At 39.8% G+C, this 18,519-nt stretch overlaps 1 protein-coding gene across 6 annotated transcripts in view; it reads left to right on the forward strand.

Annotated features, from left to right (window-relative positions):
- The window catches only part of TNS3 (tensin 3), an 838,360-nt gene that overhangs the window by 510,460 nt on the left and 309,381 nt on the right, over positions 1-18,519 (forward strand). For all 6 annotated transcript variants that reach the window (XM_086964904.1, XM_086964903.1, XM_086964909.1 and 3 more), the window contains 2 exons: positions 8,711-8,763; positions 14,333-14,504. In XM_086964904.1, coding sequence (XP_086821030.1) covers positions 8,711-8,763; positions 14,333-14,504 — 225 coding nt within the window. The remainder of the gene's footprint in view (positions 1-8,710; positions 8,764-14,332; positions 14,505-18,519) is intronic.

The following is an 18,519-nucleotide window of genomic DNA, read 5'->3' on the forward strand; positions in this document are numbered from 1 at the left end:
GATCCATATTTTATAGCTTTGGGAATTAACCTTTTTATGAAATACTGAGTAGTGTTCTGTTTGTTTTCCTTTTCAACAGCTATTCTTAATATACTTTTGAAAGCATATACTGATGAATTTTAAGTCCAGCCTAAAATACTTTTAAAGTTTATTTATTTTCTTATAGCCATATCCTGCGGAATGTTAGAACAGGATTCATTTGTATTTCTATTGTTTTACTCTTAAATGCAAATGATGTAGATGTATCTAGCAGGACACTTGCAATACATGTGGCAATGACAGGAGTTATTGTTCTAAATCCCGCCACTCATCTGCTCATTTCAGCACCAACCAGTCACTGCTCGGAATACCACATAAGAAATGAACTCAGACACAAACCAATGTTTTCTACCTTCATTATGTTGTTGAATGTGTTTGTTGCTTTGTCTCTCCTTTTGAGTAATAATTATTTGAGGCACAGCAGAGGGAGTGTTTACTGGCAAAGGATCAACATCTTTAGGGTGCCTAGAGAAGCTGTCATTCCCAGATACCACTTCTCAGCTGATATGATCCTTGACAAGGCAGCATAGTGTGAGCTGAAGCTCTGAAAAAGTTTGCATCTAACAAGCATGCCAGTCATGAAGCTTGCATATCTGCATATCAGGCACTGAGATGCATTACCAGAAGAGTGCAGTAGTATATCACCTTACCACAGTCCCTGGTGGAAAGGCAAAAAATGGCAAGGGGAATTGAGCATTGACTCCCCACACTAGGTACTGCAGCCACCTCAACACACACCATTTCTGCAACAATGCACCACTTGCACTCCATCATTGTGTACGTTGTTGCGATGCCAGGGTTGCTTCACTGATATGTACGCTGCCTTTCCTGGCGACACACACAACGTCTAAATTCTTACAGTCACCTTTTGAATGTGGCATGGTTGCTGAGGATTTCCGTGACATGTGGCTAATTACTGAGTAGAAATACCTCGAACTGGTGATACATGTGCATCTGGGTAGTGCCATCTGTAACATACTCAATCATCACTACAACACAATACACACATATTACCCTCACATCCAATGCATGTTTACAGGCACAATATATTATAAGTGTAATAGAGGCACCTTTTTAAACACTTCATATTTTTTTTTGCAGGTGATCCCAAGTATTCTGTCTCGCTCCATCTCCTCACATTCTACAAACGCACTACCTCAACAGAGGTGAAGTAGGGCACACATATGTACACAAGCCATTATTTAGGGCTCTTTTGGCATCCTTAAATCACAATTCATACGCCTTGACCATACAGGGAGTTGGGTTGCTTCAGTACTCTCCAGAAGTATGCAAGATTATGATAGCCTGTTGCATGCTGCACAACATTGCAATGCTTAGGGGCCATCATCTAGATCTTGAGCCTCATCTATGGCCACATCTTGGTACCTGGGGTGGCATACAGACCAGAATAGAGTTCAGGGTCTTCAGGTGTGGGACCGTCTAGTTAGCTCCTGTTTTTTGTTTTTGTTTTCCTTGAGCTGCTACTTTGGTTGTAACATTTACAGGGCTGGCCAGTCTCTTGTCAGTGATGGATTGTGGACTACTACCACCCTGCACTTGTTTCCAGGGGCATAGCTTCAATTGGGCTTAATGTGCAGTGGCACTGGGTCCCACTGAACCCTGATTATTGTTGTATTTCATTATTCATACACCTGCCATGGGGCCCTTGCACTAGGGCCCATGCCACCCTGGTGACACTACTACACATACACATCCCGAGATAACTGTTTATTTCATATAACATCATCAACTAGCATTATTTGCTGTAGTGAAAAAGTAATTTGACTCTTCGTTTTCTATAGCATTCAAACATTTATCATAAACAACACTTAAACATAAGATTTCACATAGTACACTTGTGGTGTAGGGCAAACATACTTTTCATAATCTTTACAGAACACACATGCATTAGTTACACAAAGGATCTCTTTTGATAGTTTTATGGTTCCATCAATTGTTTTGTGTTTATGCCACATGCAAAGATCTCCCTTCTGCATGCAGGCGTATCTCCTCTGCGTAGAGAGGGTTCCCTCCCTCATGTAGAGGATTCTCTCTGTCATGCAGAGGGTTGCCTCCATCACATGAAGGGTTCCCTCCCACAGGCTGAGGTCTGCACCCTTATTGCAGAGGTACTGCAATGTGGGTGAAATATAAAATACAGTTGTAAAGTTACTAGTAGTAACTTTAGTGGTGTTAGTTACTTCTGTTTAGACTGCATTTCCTAAACCAAGGGGGTGGAGACATGCAAGTCTACACTTTGTAGTAAATATACATTCAGAAATGGTGAATACCCTAAAGTAATACATTTCTACAAAGTATAAGAGTAAAGGATACGTAGGCCCCATAATTTATGATTTGCGTACAGGCAACACACTCAAAAGATATGCAGGTGTGTCAGGCTAGAGAACAGTGTGCAGGGTGTGAGGGCAAGGAGAAGTTCCGATTTGTTTTCTTCTTGACAAAACTATTTATTTTTTTCAGTAATCTCTTTGAATTTAAATTGATTAATTTCTACCAAGTTTGACACTAGATTTGTTGTACAAAATAAAAGTGATTCACAATGTACTAAAGAGGAAATGTTTATAGCAAAACACACCCAATTAATTTTGAGCTCTACTTAAGTCGCTCAACCCTAAAAATGACTAAATTCAGGAATGTGTACTTCATATAAATCTTCAGCTTATCAGTTACAGTACAAAGGAATACAGAAAATAGCAACAATGTTCATAGGCTTATTCTAAACACTCATGAATTCTTTCAAGCCACCCATCAACGAGACTGCACTGTATTGAAAAGAAATTGCGTGGCTGGGAGGAAAACATATTAGCAAACTTACTTTGAACTTAAGGGCACAGACAGTATCCCTGCGGTGTTGGGATTTCCATAAGAACATGCTCCCACAATGATGTTGCACTTTCTCACAACGAAGCTTTGATCAGCCATAGTTACAAACAATTGTAATATCCAGATTTCAAAGACTTAAGTCTACTAATATGATTCAAAAACATCTCGGATCTCTTAATTTAGTCATTTACAAGTGTAAATGTATAGCTTTAATGTTTTGTTTGCAATGTTTCCATATTACGGAAACTTGGCATATGGTGGGTGCGAAATTGGTGATATTTCACTACTAAATTCTCCTAAAAGGTTTTCTTTAGCTAGAATACCCTTTTCCAATCTGAAGTATTACATTTCTTCCCCTTCACACCCTGGAGGAGTGAGGTGTTTTGATGCACTTCCCTACTCTTTCTGTACCAGTTACAGGTCACCATGGGGTTTTATGTTAAGGTGTGCATCAATATTCGAAATCTATGTACAGGAAACAATCATAAAGTTCTATGGAGTTTACAGATTATTTGCATTGCATTTTCCCGATCACCATCTTAACTCTGACCTTGGAACACCTACTTCTGCAATGCCAGAACTATGAAAACTCTGCACACTTTCCAGACAAATTCACTTATTACTGATAGTTCTGCTTGCAAGGACCGAAACTCCTAGTTTGGAGAAAACACATGATCAAATACAAATATTCAGGAGGCATGGTCATACATGAAAATGTAAGGGCGATCAAAATACACATTATCTTTTCTCTTGCTGTTCCTCTCCCATGTGACCTAGGTGGGAACATTTTTAATATGTGTCTATGCTCGCATTATATATATATATATATATATATATATATATATATATATATATATATATATATATATATATATATATATATATATATATATATATATATATATATATATATTACCTACTGGCGGTCGCCAGTAGGTATATATAGTTAGGATTTTTTCTCTATGGGATTTTTGAAAATTCTATGTCTAATAACTTTGGCGTTTGTGGACGGAATTGGCTGAAATTTTCAGGAAAATGGAACATTTTGTTTCTGAGCAGCCCCTGACAATTTGGGGGGGTTTCATCAAGGGGGGGGCCGAGAAAAAAGGGGGGTCCCAAAACGCGTTTTTCCCATGTTAATTTCCATAGGGCGGTTGGCCTCACTTTTAGCTCGAACGGCTGAATGGATTTGCACGAAACTTAGCAAAATTGTAGGGACTGTAAGCCCGATGTGCCTTTGCTAGGTCTCAATATATGTGCTCCAGTGGATTTTGAGTAATTTAGGTTCAAAAAAAGATATATATCTGGGCGGAGCCTAACCACACATCTGATCTGATTGGCTGTCAGCACTTCATCCAAGAAGTGTTGGCAGCCATCTTGGGACCAATATACATGATAGCACCTCATTAAAAAGCATTGTAGTTAATAGAGGGTTTTAGGACTTTAGTTACATTATAAATCATTTGTTGATGGTACCATACTCGTTTTAGGAATTGTGGTGGGTTCTAAGGTGATTTTACCATGTGAAAAAACCTTCTGCTGTGATATCATGAATATTGTTTGAAAGAAAACTAATATCTCATGATTTTCCCACAGTGGTTTGGAAGGGGATCTATAAGCTAAACTGAAAGCATATTTTCTGTAAATTCACATTATCTTTCTCAGTCATGTGAAAATGAAGTCTGACATTCTCAGTAAAACATGTTCATCCAACAAGGACAGAGACTGTCAGTTGATTCCTTTGTGTTCTACTGCAGCCTCCTAGAGTGTTCTAAAGAACAACTAGAGCGCTAACAGTCCTACTTATTACAAAGGTATGGCACACCTGAAGCCATCTTGATTGGAATAAAGTGGTAACTCTTAAAACATTTAATTTAAAAAGAAACAACATGAGGGGGTATATTTTGCCATAGAAAGTATGATTAGTGCTGCAGAATGAAAAATTAGGGCACATTTTGAGTGACTTCTCAAATCCTTTTCTATTTCATTAAAACATTCTGACATGCAGTCTCCCAAAATGGCCACCAGAGACAAAAGAGCCCAAATGTAGCCCAAATATCACCCAGATGTAGCCCAAGTATAGCCCAATGACAGAATGTCCCAGAGTGTTCTAAAGAACAACTAGAGCGCTAACAGTCCTACTTATTACAAAGGTATAGCACACCTGGAGCCATCGTGATGGGAATAAAGTGGTAACTCTTAAAACATTTAATTTAAAAAGAAACAAAATGAGGGGGTATATTATGCAATAGAAGGTATTATTAGTGCTGCAGAAAGAAAAATTAGGGCACATTTTGAGTGACTTTTCAAATCCTCTTCTATTTCATTAAAAAATTCTGACATGCAGTCTTCCAAAATGGCCACCAGAGACAAAAGAGCCCAAATGTAGCCCAAATATCACCCAGATGTAGCCCAAGTATAGCCCAATGACAGAATGTCCCAGAGTGTTCTAAAGAACAACTAGAGCGCTAACAGTCCTACTTATTACAAAGGTATGGCACACCTGAAGCCATCTTGATTGGAATAAAGTGGTAACTCTTAAAACATTTAATTTAAAAAGGAACAAAATGAGGGGGTATATTTTGCCATATGAATTATGATTAGTGCTGCAGAAAGAAAAATTAGGGCACATTTTGAGTGACTTCTCAAACAATCTTCAATTTCATTAAAAAATTCTGACATACAGTCTCCCAAGATGGCCACCAGAGACAACAGAGCCTAAATGTAGCCCAAATATCACCCAGATGTACCCCAAGTATAGCCCAATGACAGAATGTCCCAGAGTGTTCTAAAGAACAACTAGAGCGCTAACAGTCTTACTTATGACAAAAGTATGGCACACCAGAAGCCATCTTGATTGGAATGAAGTGGTAAGTCTGAAAACACTCAATTTAAAAAGGGGGTTAATTTTGCCATAGAAAGTATGATTAGTGCTTCAGAAAGAAAAATTAGGGATCATTTTGAGTGACTTCTCAAATCCTCTTCTATTTCATTAAAAAAATTCTGACATGCAGACTGAAACATGCACTTTGAATACCAGCAGCAGACGTCCCTGGTGAGCAGTAGCTTTACTACAGTGATCTAATGTGCAACTAGAGTGCTAACATTCAGAATTTATGGCAAATGTGTGACACATCTGAATGCCTTCTTGATGGAACCAAAGTAAACAAGCATTGAAAATGCAATAGATCTCACCCTCGTTTAAGTTAAAGCCATTCTGTTTGTAATGAGGTGGCTTTTTAGCTTTGCTTTTATTAGTGTTTTTTCAACTTTCATGTAAATAACATGCATCTGTATGCATATAAGTATATGTATGCATGCATTTATGTTTGTATTTATATAGATATACAGATGATATATGTTTATATATGTATGTATATATATATATTCACTGAAAAAACCATAGGCTATAGACCATATATAGTTAGGAATTAGCATTTACAAAACCTTGAAAATTCACTGAAAAAACCATAGGTTATAGACAATATATAGTTAGGAATTAGCATTTACAAAACCTTGAAAATTCACTGAAAAAACCATAGGTTATAGACCATATATAGTTAGGAATTCGCATTTACAAAACCTTATTTTACTCACACAAAACCATTGAAATTCCATATATAGTTAGTTGCACTAACTATATATCGCGCACCCGCAATCCACTGCTGATGATGTCACATATTACATCATTCATGACATGGTCAGTGACATCACTGATGACATCACTGATGACATCTCAAATGACATCACTGATGACATCACTGATGACAACATCCAGTGACTGTATGTTTCTGTAAAGTTCAAATATGTCTTACATATTGAAGAATGAGTGGATGTATAAGTGTCTGGATGAAGGATTTAGTAGGTGCATGACTGACTGTATGAGTGAGTGATTAAATGTGTCTCACTGAGTGCATGGGTTAGTGACTAAACTGTCTTAATTTGTGCATCATTCTGTCTGTTGTTCTGTAAACTGTTGCATGTGTTGATAAGTAGCTATATGAGTAACTATATGGGTTATTGATTGGTTGCCCAAGTATTTGTATGGGAGACTGAGTGTGTGTGTGGGTGGCTGGGAGGTGTATGACTCTGTGCATAGATGTGTGAGCAGTTGATTCACTAGATGTATGGTTTCAAAAGTGCATGTGGAAACAGCTGTATGGGTGGTTGACTGTGTGCATGAGTGTATTGGTGAGTGAATGGATATCTCAGTGCTACATGTCAAAGTAAGTACATATGTAAAACACAGTACATGTGAGAGTTGACATATATAAATAACTGTGCATAAGAGCCAGTGAATGTGTGAGTGGCTGTATGGATCATTGTGAACTTGTATCAGGGATTGTATAAGAGAGTAAATATGTGTTAGTATATGTTTGAATAAGTAAAGTTTGTATAACTGTATAGTTGAGGAAATGGAGGTGGGATTGATTCTTTGCATGACTGACTAGGTGTGTGAGTAACTCCATGGATGAGTGACAGTCTGTGAGTGTCTGTTTACACTGATTGTATCTAAGGTTATATTAGAGTCTGAAGAGGTTCATCGTATTATCACATGAATGATATCATCAGTGATGTGATCAGTAATGTCAAATGAGATGTCATCCGTGATGTCATCAGTGATGTCATTTGAGATGTCATCAGTGATGTCATTTGAGATGTCATCAGTGATGTCATCAGTGATGTCACTGACCATGTCATGAATGATGTAATATGTGACATCATCAGCAGTGGATTGCGGGTGCGCGATATATAGTTAGTGCAACTAACTATATATGGAATTTCAATGGTTTTGTGTGAGTAAAATAAGGTTTTGTAAATGCGAATTCCTAACTATATATGGTCTATAACCTATGGTTTTTTCAGTGAATTTTCAAGGTTTTGTAAATGCTAATTCCTAACTATATATTGTCTATAACCTATGGTTTTTTCAGTGAATATATATATATATATATATATATATTGTGTATGTGGAGCTCCCAAAGTTTACCAAATGCAGCAGTTTTCAGCTGTTCAGGAAAACAGGAACCAGCAAGACCCAAAGAAGGTGCAAATTTTCTTTATTGAATGTTAACCCAGCACCAGTCCGCCAAGGAAGAAGCAAAGTGACATCCAACCCTCCACCCCTTACTATAAGGCAATCAACATGACAATTTACTACATAAGGGGGCACACAGCCTACGAAAGGAGAATAATTGCACTCTTTTACAGGACTACATTGACCAGCAACTCTGGTCAGACCGGACTAGAAGCCACGCCCACTGAGGGAAGGTGTATTCAAATAAAATGCGTTTGAATAAGGTAAAAGAGTCAAGTGTGCCTCCTTTCTATGTCCATGAGAAAGGGGCTTTTGAGCCCTGAAACGCGTCGGACTTCGTAAATTAACCAGTGTGAGAGGCGGGGCTGCACAATTGCCTGGGCACTGCTTACTATCAGCTGGCAGCTGAGGAACGCCGGGGTGAGCCTTCTCGAATGCGCAGGAGCGCTTTGGTGGATAATATATATATATATATATATATATATATATATATATATATATATGTATGTATATATATATATATATATATATATATGTATATATCTTAGTTGGTTCTCCTCATATCTGACGACTAGGAATTTATGTTCTACGAGGCTGGTGGTTGTGTGAGAGAGGAGTGCTGTGAGATTGTGTTGCTGATCTACATACATAAACAGAGTCTCTGCTAACCCAAAGAGCAGGCAGGGAATGAGTACATTTGGGGCATCCTCTGTGTTGTATAATCAATAAAAGCTGTTTATTGCAGTTAAATGGTTTAAGTAAGTTAAATATGTATTTATTTCATTCCAGGGATCATCAACTTTTTCCAAGAGTTCTTCTTTCTCCTGTGATAAAACATCTCAGTGAGTATTTTAAGCCCCTTCTGTTTTAAATGTTAACAGAGTAACACAGTAACAGTGGCTACTTCCTAGTTATAAACTGCTCTTTTTCCTTTTCTGTCCCCATGAGAATTTAAAAGAGAAATGGAAGCCCATAGGAATGAATGTGAAGAAATTCTTTATAGCGATTCCTTAAGGCTGAGGTGCACTGTTTTAAGTGCCACCTACATTGCATTTAAGGAATCGGTATTACCGATTCCTTAAATGCAAGGCCATAAGGAATCGGTATTAAGGAATCGGTATTTACCGATTCCTTAATACCGAATCCTCCCTACATCTCAAATTCCTAATTACCGGTCGTATCGGTGAAATTTAACGAATTTCATTGTTACCGACCACCTACATCTAGCCCAAAGTTGTTACTTTTTGCATTTTAATTGTTTAAGTTTTCGAACCATTTTTCAAAACTCATTCTCTCTGAATCATCAGTTCTGTCTGAGATAACACATTGAAGCAATGGTAGGCCTTGCAACTCACCTGGAGGAGATCGGCCTTCCGCCACTAAGGTATTTCATCTGTACCACGAATTAAACAGCTGTGTTGGCTGGGAGCCAGAATGCACATTTGTCTAACACCCAAGATAACTTAAAACCATTTTACTCTGACATAGTCATTCAAGTAACAATAAAATGGTATGTTTTGCTAGGAATTGTACACCTGTTATGATCATTGTAGAAATGGATCCCCAAACGTATCTGAAAACAACTATTATATTCCATTTTAGTATTTCTTTTATGTAGGTAGGTGTGATAATCTTGTACGGTTTAAAATCCAAAAGCATGCATCTAGCTCCTAAAATCAAGCTGCTCAATGCCATATTTAAAGATATTATCTTCAAACATTTGTTTTTTTACTGTTTGAGATATAAATGGCATATGAAGAACATACCACTGTTGCTACCACCATTTCCTAATTGACAGTCATGTACATTTACTTAAATACTGTCCTACAGAGAGCAGGGATTAATAGTCATCCATTTTATATCTCGTTTAATTCCTCAAAGCATGTTGAGCAACTCCCCTTTTAGTACTCACATACAGTTTATCCTACAAACTATGTACCGTTGAAAACCAGCACAGTGCTTGCACAATTTCTATAGACTTAATTGTTCTAGTCTAGCAGAATTTGTAGTATTTGGTTGTAAAATATTTGCAAGAAATGTTGTGTGTTTTTTTTAATATAGTAGAAAAACATTGGTCTAGATTGACATACATTGGTCATGTAAAATATCTAGTGATAGGAAAGTGCAATTTGATTTTCTATACTATTTGCTTATGTGGTAATCAAAATTATGGACAGAAGGAATCAATTTTCGCTCATTAGTGGTGTTCTTGATCAAAAGTTATAAAGAGAAATTACAAGTCCCATGTATGACGCTGGCTGTTTTGTAGGGGACCAATGTAAGAGCGCACCATGCAAAAAGTGCAGACGACTCTTATTGGTTTACAGGGCTTACTTTAATAATCCCATGTGCTCTATTTGTGGTAGTGTGGTTGAGCAGTTTAGGCTTATCAGAGGTGAGTGTTAAGCATTTGCTGTACACACATACAGTCAATAAACGGTACACACCCTCAAAAAACAATCCAAGACCAATTCATAAAAATAACACAGACTTTTATATATTTTTGGACACCAAGAACATCAGAATCAGGTAAGTACCTTCAGAGTTATGAATTTTACAAAGAAACAGTAAAAAGTTCAAATAACGGTTTTTGAGGTATCAGCCTTGAATGCAGTAATGCTATTTTATTGAAGGAAAGACATATAATGCATCCACATCCTTGCAAGTGGTTGTAGAAGGTGCCCTTTAGGACTTAAGGTGCTTGGGGGGCAAAGGTCCAAAGGGTTTTCCTGCCCTGGGGAGTCGGTGTGCAGAGGTGCTAGTTGCGCTGGTAGCCTCGAGTGCTACACGGTTTAGTCCAAAGTACCTGTAAGAAGAAGGCTGCAAGTGGGGACTTGGGGACACATCCGGTGGAACTCAAAGAGGGGCTCAGCTTGTGAGGGTCTCTGCAGCAAGGGGATGCCATTGGGTTTCATGAACCCAGGCTGTTGGGCCCGGGTGTAGATGTGTTTGGTAGGCTGACCACTTAAGTTGGAGGCTCTCACTGTCCTTGATCTTGACTTGCAGAGAGGAAGAACATAGATATTAGGGCCAATCTAAATGTGAGCCTCTTTTTCCCGATGTTCCTTGGTGGGCAGGTCAATTTTGGGGGTGGTGGTGTCCAGACTGGACATTCAACAAACCTTGGTTGCGGCAAATGCTCCAGTACCCAGGGATTGGTGCAAGAAGGCTCCTGGGGGGGGTCAAGCGTCTGGACGAGTTGGTCTGACAATTGTCGAGGTTACCAGCAGCCAGGCTTATTTGGCGCCAGTTTCAGAGCAGGTCCTCTGTTCTTGCAGTGTCAGCTCTTCTTTGCCCATTCTTCAGTTACCTACTAGTCAAATCCGAATCTCTGGTGTTGTCTTGACTCAGAGTTCCTAGTTTCACCAAAATCAAGATGGTGAAACCCTTTCTCGATTGTCCACTTCAGGTGGCCCACCTAAGGGGTATGCCTAGCCTATAAATGTGACACCCCTTCTGACTATCTAATTGCCTGCCTCCTCTGGTGACAAATTGGCCTCAGAGCAGGGGACTGTGTTACTCAGGTCTAGGGGGGAAGCCATGGTCGCATTTCAAAGGTGGTAGGGGCTTTCAAGCCTCTGGCCTTGGGATGCCAATCTGCTAGCCATCCTGCTGGAGAGGTGTGATCACCCTCTTCTAGACAGGCATATTCCTAGCCTCAGCGAGTGTAGACTCTCACCTGCAGGGGGTCAGAAACGTATCTGTGGTGGCAGGCTGGAAGATATACCAGTCAGCCAGCACATTGTCTGATTAGTAGGGTTTCCGGGGGTACCTCTAAGGTGCCCTTTAGGTGCATGTTTTAATGCATCCAGTACTGGCATCAGTACAGATTTATTAAGACAAGATGTTTGATACAAAACATCAATATTTTCAATGAAGCAATTATGTAGCTGGGTGACTCGTAATGACCAGCGCCCAGTATATACCTTACAATTACATCCTGATCACTAGGAATAACAGGGAGACATCTGCTGCTGCAGATTTGTCCTCACAGGTAATATAATGCACCCTACCTTAGGACTCAAAGGCCTGCTGTAGGGGTGACTTACATACAATACATGCAGTATACAAGTGCATGGCACGCAGTAAGTTTGCCATGTCATGTTTTCAGAATGGTTTGCACCATTTCATGCATCCTGCAATGGCAGTCTGCATGTAGTTTGTGTGTGGGTCTCTTAGGGTGCTCCCCACAAGGACACTCTTTAGTACTAATGCCTGGGTACCAGGGGTACCATTCATTAGGGACTTACAGGGGTGCTAAAGTTCTTGCCAGTTGGGCTACAATTGAACACCTGTCTTATTTTTTTAGGAGAGAGCACCAGCACTGGGGCCTTGTTAGCCGGGTCCCAGTGCACAGGACTCAACAACATCAGTACCGGTGAGCAAAAAGTGGGGGTGATCATGTAGAAAAGTGGCACTTTCCAACATACCATAATACAAAATGATGTTTAAGGGGCTTATTATGAGTTTGGCGGTCTCGAGACAGCCGAATCCGTGGTGTCGGTCCAACCACCTGATTGCAGTTCTGGCAGTCGGACAGCCACCGGCCCGCCACAACACTGCCGGCACCACCAGGATCCTGGATCCCGCTGTGCTGGCACGTGTGCATAGTGCGGAGGAATGGTGGCGGTGCCGTCTATATTATGACTTGCCTTTCCGCAAGCCTTTTTATGGCAGTGAAGCCGCCATGAAAATGCTGGCAGAAAAGCATGAAGGGGGTCCCAAACAGGGCCCCAGGCATTTTAGCTTAGGGGGGTTGTGCATGGGGTCACATGTTGAGCCCCCATTTGTGCAATATGTGCCATGCACAACATGGTGCATGACACATTGCACAAGCGTGCAGACGGTGCTGCACCGCGGCAGCATTGGTGCGGCTTCACTTAATGGCCGAGCCATGCTGCTGTGGTCAGCCTGGCAGTCCACTCGTAATGTTTGATCACCACCAGCATTGCGCGTTTACGGCATAGGGTTTTTTGGACTGCCAACGCCATAAAAAGCCCCATAGTCTTGATTGTATGAAAATGGCAAAAGTAACATGGTGCCCCTAGGCAACTTTGAATATCCACAGAATAAGCAGTACCACTTCTTTGGTGACACGCAGGGATTCAGACTCTACTGAAAAAGGTCAGGGTTCAGCTGTGTAAGAATGCATGGGTTCAAATAATGCAGTGGAATTTTGGAAGGTGACTATTCAAAAACATTCCATCTCATGGACAGAAGAGACCATCTCCATCTTTTAAAATATTTATACAAAATTAGAAGATGACCTACAATGGTATGCAAATGTTGATTTATTAAACACTCTTAGAATTGCCTTATTCCATTAATAGTTTGCTTCAGCAGGCGTTATCCCTAGAGTGAGAGAATGTGAACGGCAGTGAGGATGTGAGCGAGACCATGATAGATAGAAAAGCGTGCATGAATGAGAGCGATGTATCAAGAGTTGGAGTGACAAAGAGCTATCCATGCAAAACACAGATTGACTGTGCTTAGCACAGTGTACCAAAAGTCCTTTGCCTACACTGTCATTGTGGGCAGGCTGTATAAGTACTGTTCAACCCTGATTTCCAGACGTTATGAAAACAAAGGGAAAACAGCACTGAAATCTTGACTCAAGGTGGTGGGAGTCGATTATCTAAGTGTTTTGTAGGCAAGTGAGGCAAGTTTCTACTTGTGTATGCAGAAACAAGGTCCCAGTATCAGGACTTGGGCCATGAAATGGATATACTGATTCCTCCATCTTAAGTGCTGTTGATCTTGGTCGAAACCTTCTTTAGCGATGCTTTTACGTGCCACGGCAATTCATCTTCTATCAAATGAGACAATCTCGTCACCTGCTAGTCTTTGATTAGCACTTAGGGCTGTTTTAGTCCGACCCCTGTGAATGTTGTAGGGATTCCTCTTGAACTAAACAGCATCTGTGCAAATTCCCGTCATGGCATCCGTGGTGGGGACAGGCCAAGGGGCTGCAGCCGAGGGTGATCCCCTTTGATTGTGATCCCTGCGTGTTGTATTTGATTGTAGTGATCTTAATGCCAACCTTACTCTTTCAAAAGGTTGATAGGTAGACATATAGAAGAGCCAACATGGACTACCTACCACACACCGTGCACTAAATGATCGGACACAAAATGTACAAGCGTACATATGAAGTAGTAAAAGAAGGTTCTATACCAGAACTATAAAATGTGCACCACTGAAACCGCGCACAGTGTAAAATACAGCGATGTAAACATCCGAAGTAATGAGAATTGGTGACAAGCCATCATTACTAGCTTTCTAGTTGTCTGGCGACTAAATTACGTAATGTAACTTCTAAAATTGCATTGAACTCTAGACAAACAAAATGTACTAAAACGTAGTGTATTCTCACTAACTTTTTCTTGCTTGACGATCATCCATCTTCCACAGAAGCGCAGACTTTGAGCACGTCATGGAGGAGGGCTATGAGCTGGATCTTACCTACGTCACGGAGCGGATCATTGCGGTCTCGTTCCCAAGCAGCTGTTCAGAAGACACATACCTGCACAACCTTCAAAATGTGACACGCATGTTGAAGTCCAAGCACACAGACAACTATTTGGTAATGGCTGATTTTTAAACACGGTGCGCATGTTTTACAAAAAGGATGGATTCTTGCTTGTGTCTGCTGCCTGTGAAACCTCTGGGAAATATTTCAGTTGACGTTGAATACCAGTGCATCTAGGAACAACATGCAAACTGATTTGGCTTCTCTGAAAATGTGTATTGAAAAACGAAGTCAGTTGGGACTTACGGCCAGATTCATCAACGGGAATTCGGCTCGCAAAGGGCCAGATTCTGAGAATCAGGCCCTTTGCGAGCGCAATTTTTGCATTTGGGGTTCATCATCCCAAATGCAAAATTCGCTATTATAGAATTCGCAAATTTGCTAGGAATTGCATTTAAGGAATCTCTAGTTGAGATTCCTTAAATGCAATTCATGAAACATTTAAAAATTGCGGATTCGCAATTTTGGGCCGCTATTTACCGCAAAGTGAAACCTCGTGGCAAATAGCGGAAACTTAGAAAAATGCACTTAAGTGAATTTTTCTAAGTTGTATGTTACACACACACATGTCCTTGGGACATGTGTGTGCGTAACACCAGCATCCAATATCATTCCAGGGGTGCAACAGGGTGTCCTTTGGACACCCCTGCACCCTTGAAATCGCAAACTCAACATGCAAATCGCTAATAGCAAATCGCACATTGATATGTCTTCTCATTCATTCCTATGGGCCTTTAGGCCCATAGGAATGAATGGGGAGTTATTCCTTATTTGCGATTAGCAATTAGCTAATCGCAAATAAGGAAGCTGTAGAAATCGCAATAAATATTGCGATTTCTACATGAATCCCGTTTTGCGAGTCTGTAATAACGATTCCTTAATAATCGCTATTTCAGACTCGCAAAACATGCCGATGATGAATCTATGTGATAGTCTCACTACTTGCTCTTGCATTAGCTGCAATGGTAGACCGACCCCAAACCATAAAGGTCAGGTTTGTCCAACTTGCGTAGATTCATGTTAATCACAACAACAAAGAGACCCCCAAGTTATATTTGTGTTAATCACGCACAATTTATTGTTATATTTCTGTGGTCAGGGAAAAAAACATTATTTCAGAGTTATTCGGAAAGAGTAATCTTCCAAATGACAATCTGTTTAGTTGTTTTAGTTAACATTCATTTATCACTTTTATCTTTATTGCCTGATTTTCGTCATGGTTTTGCATAATAAATCCATGTAATTTGTTACAGAGAAATATAGTTCTGCAGTTTGACAGTGTCACAGCCGCAGATATTTTGCACAATCCTACCATCTAGTGTTCAATCTAGGAATAACCCGACAACACCGATATCCCTTGTGAGGCCAGCGATCTGATCTCATGCTGAACTAGCACTGAAAATGTCAGTAGGTCTGGCATTGATTTTGAGTACTAACTACTACACTTAAGCCTGCTGCAGTTGTATAACTAAACAAAACACATTCGCGTTTTCTATAACATTAAGAATGTAATATATCATAATTAGGTTAGGTGTCATTTTGAGATGCAACCTAGTCCCTCTCGTATTGCAAGGTAAGCTCTTCATAGGAAACAAAATGATACACCACACAGCTGATAGCATGACGTGAGAGAGGTGTTCACCTTTGGGCAGAACCAAACCTACTTTATATAGAATTTAAATAATTAGTAACAGTAGGCCAGACAGACAGCTGCGCTCTTAAGCCAGACCTATAATGTGTACTCTTAAAATACGTTTTGCCTGAGTTCACCAAAACAGAATGTTATTGTAGTTTAATTTATTCTGCATTCACAAACAACTTCATAGATGCTGGCTGTGTTTTCAGAGTGGAAGAGGTGTATTTGTATTTAAAATCCACTAACTGGAAGCTAAAAACTCCTTTGCTTGAATAAATTCCACTCGTGCTGCTTGATTTATTAATGACTGAACAAGTACAATTATTCATTTGTACAGTCCTGTCAAAGCACACTATCAGTCACTATTTTAGTTATAAGCTCTCGCATAAAAAGTCTTGCTTTGTGCTTCCTAAAATTGTAACCTATACATCGTATTCCAGTTCTCCATTATTAACCTTTCGCTGAGTGCTCGAACTGCAGATGGCCTCTTGATGTGTAATCAAGTTCAATAGTTTCTTGGCAGCCACTGCCAGCTAACGTGGGTGGAGAGGTGGGTGTGTAGGTGCACAAGAAGAGAATGGCACAAGTAGGGCTACCACCAGAAATAAGTGTTTCTTGTAATTCTCTATTGCATTGTGAATGTCAGAGTCAACTGTTGTTCATCATTTTTCTGTCCAGGCATCAGATTCAAATGTTAACTTGTTTTTCTTAAAAGTTTACCATAGTGCACGTCATCCAAGGAGGTGTCTTTAGTGAGACTCCCATAGGACATCGACTGTGAGCATCAGTATTGTCTTCCTATTGATTTAAGTAAGGAATATTCAGCCTGATTCATGAAGGTGAATTGAGCTCGCAAAGGGCCAGATTCTCAGAATCTGGCCCTTTGCGAACGCAATTTTTGCATTTGGGATTCATCATCCCAAATGCAAAAATCGGTAATAGCGATTTCGCTATTTTGCGAGGAATTACATTTAAGGAATCTCTATTTTAGATTCCTTAAATGCAATTCATCATCCATTTAAAAATTGCGAATTCGCAATTTCGGCCCGCTATTTACCGCGAGGTCAAACCTCGTGGTAAATAGCGAAAACTTAGAAAAATGCTTTTAAAAACATTTTTCTAAGTTGCATGTTGCACACACACATGTCCTTTGGACATGTGTGTGCGCAACACCTGTTTAAATTTGCATTTAAGGGGTGCTACAGGGTGTCCTTTGGACACCCCTGGCACCCTTTAAATCGCTATCTTATTTGCGATTAGCTAATTGCTAATGGCAAATAAGGAATACTCCCTATTCATTCCTATGAGCCTTTTGGCCCATAGGCATGAATGGGGAGTTATTCCTTATTTGCGATTAGCAATTTGCTAATCGCAAATAAGGAATGTGTAGGAATCGCAATTTATTTAGCGATTCCTACATGAATCCCATTTTGCGAGTCTATAATAGCGATTCCTTATGAATCGCTATTATAGACTCGCAAAACGGGTCTTTGATGAATCAGGCTGATTGTTACTTACACTTAGAGAAGCATTGTAGTGTAATGTGTTGGTATTCATAAAGTACTTTAAATAACACTCGTTAAGCCTTGCACTGCTACCTAAAGTAAAACGTGTGAAAGAACCGGAACTAGTTAATGCTAGTCACACTAGTAGAAGGACTTCTGTTAGTATTAGACCTACTAATTTTAGTATAAGTAGTAGTATAATTGTTCCTGCAGTAGGTATGGTACCAGTAATAACATAAATAATTGGTATTAGTTTTAGTATAGCTAGTAATTATACCAAAAGTTGTGGTATTACCTTTACCAGTTCTCTGCCCTGCTGCCTTTGACACCCAGGTATCTGTAACAGGCTTCTGAGCATCATACTTGGGCCGTAAATGACTACAGCCCATCCTCCTTCCTCTCTCATCTGGAGAATGGAAGGCGGGGTTATATCTGTATTTACACATGTACAACTTAAATAATCGCCAGTGTGCACATCCAACATGACAGCTGGAGTTTAAAGGGTTGAAATTAATAGCCACTGACAGATGAAGGACTTTCTGAACTGCACAAAATGTAGGTAAAATACGGTATAGGGATAGTTAGTTGTTTTAGGTTATTAATATTGGTAAAGGATAGACATCACGGGAAGGAGTTATATTTGGTTATCAGGTTTATGTTTTTTAATATACTATGTCTTGATATAGATAACGTGTAGTCGGTAACGAATTGAGTAGCTTGCCTTTTATGTGCTAGGTCTCTGAAAAGGAAAGGTTCAACTGTGTGGAAAGTCCTTTGTCAGCTTGTTCTCCCGTGGATCGAGTTATGTTCATAATAAGTCTTTGTCATCTATTCTGGTAGTACACGGTGCATGTTGCTTGTGTCCAAGTATGTGTGTGAAAGAAATTCACACTATGGAGCACCATGGCAGGCTGAGTGCTGCAGTCTC

Source organism: Lissotriton vulgaris, chromosome 4_1 (genome assembly GCF_964263255.1).
Source record: "Lissotriton vulgaris chromosome 4_1, aLisVul1.2, whole genome shotgun sequence".
NCBI classification, from domain to species: domain Eukaryota; kingdom Metazoa; phylum Chordata; class Amphibia; order Caudata; family Salamandridae; genus Lissotriton; species Lissotriton vulgaris.